This window comes from Echinops telfairi, unplaced genomic scaffold (genome assembly GCF_000313985.2).
Source record: "Echinops telfairi isolate 266 unplaced genomic scaffold, ASM31398v2 ScPeMD7_7;HRSCAF=31, whole genome shotgun sequence".
NCBI classification, from domain to species: Eukaryota; Metazoa; Chordata; class Mammalia; order Afrosoricida; family Tenrecidae; genus Echinops; species Echinops telfairi.
In genome coordinates this window covers 17,303,193-17,304,143 of record NW_022103904.1, presented here as the reverse complement: position 1 = coordinate 17,304,143, position 951 = coordinate 17,303,193, and the positions used below count along the sequence as shown (strand labels likewise).

The window sequence follows — 951 nt, the reverse complement described above, 5'->3', positions numbered from 1 at the left end:
TCTCGGAGAGGAGATGAGCCAGTCAGGGTGCAATGTAACAACGATGAAAAATACAACTTTCCTCTAGTTTCCTAAATGTTTCCTCCCCGCTCCCACTACCATGACTCTTTTTTAAACGTGCTTAATTCCCTTAAAGGAGTCCTGATGGTGCAGTAAGTTAAGCATGAGGCTGCTAACGAAAGGTCAGGAAGAGTCACTGTGCCAGAGAACGATGAGACAGCATGCACCTTTAAAAATGTACATTCTCCAAAACTCAACAGAGCAGTTCTGCTCTGTTCTATAGGCAAAAGAGAAGTTGAAATGGACTGACTCAATGCCAGTGGGTTTGTTTTGTTTTATTTTCTCTTTCCCTCAGTAGAGACTTTTATAGTTGAGAAAATAAAATTAGATATAAGCAAAATAACCTTTTGAAAACAATCTGAATGTCAGATATTACCATGTTGTCGATGGTCACTTCACTTGATATCATTTTAAAAATGTAGGAATGAGGAAGGTAACGATTCATTAGAAAGATCTTGACCAATGTCATTGACCTTTCTTTTGTTTGAGCTGTGTTCTGTTTCATTTAAGAGTCTGGAATTAATGGGCTCATTCTACCAAAACCTGCACTAAAAGAGGATGCTCTGCTCTGACTCTGACCTTTCCTTCTTGCTAGGAATTCAGTGGGATAATATGTACCAATCTCTGGAACAAGAAAGTATGACATTTGGATGGATTTGCTGGATGATTCTGTTTGATTCAAGCCTCTATTTTTTATGTGGATGGTACTTCAGTAACTTGATTCCTGGTAAGAATTTGTATTTTATAAGACACTGTGTTAGACAGGGTTCTCTACAGAGACAAAACCAGATTGCTAATAATTATATTTACACACAGATGGATAGATATGTAACACAAGAAATAAACAGTTGAATTATAAAGCAGTACAAATGGCTCAGTGCAACTCACTCC

General features: G+C 37.5%; 1 protein-coding gene across 1 annotated transcript in view; it reads left to right on the top strand.

Annotated features, from left to right (window-relative positions):
* ABCA13 (ATP binding cassette subfamily A member 13) overlaps positions 1 to 951 on the top strand; it is a 457,705-nt gene that overhangs the window by 168,733 nt on the left and 288,021 nt on the right. The window contains exon 28 of the mRNA XM_045286290.1: positions 616 to 787. Coding sequence (XP_045142225.1) covers positions 616 to 787 — 172 coding nt within the window. The remainder of the gene's footprint in view (positions 1 to 615; positions 788 to 951) is intronic.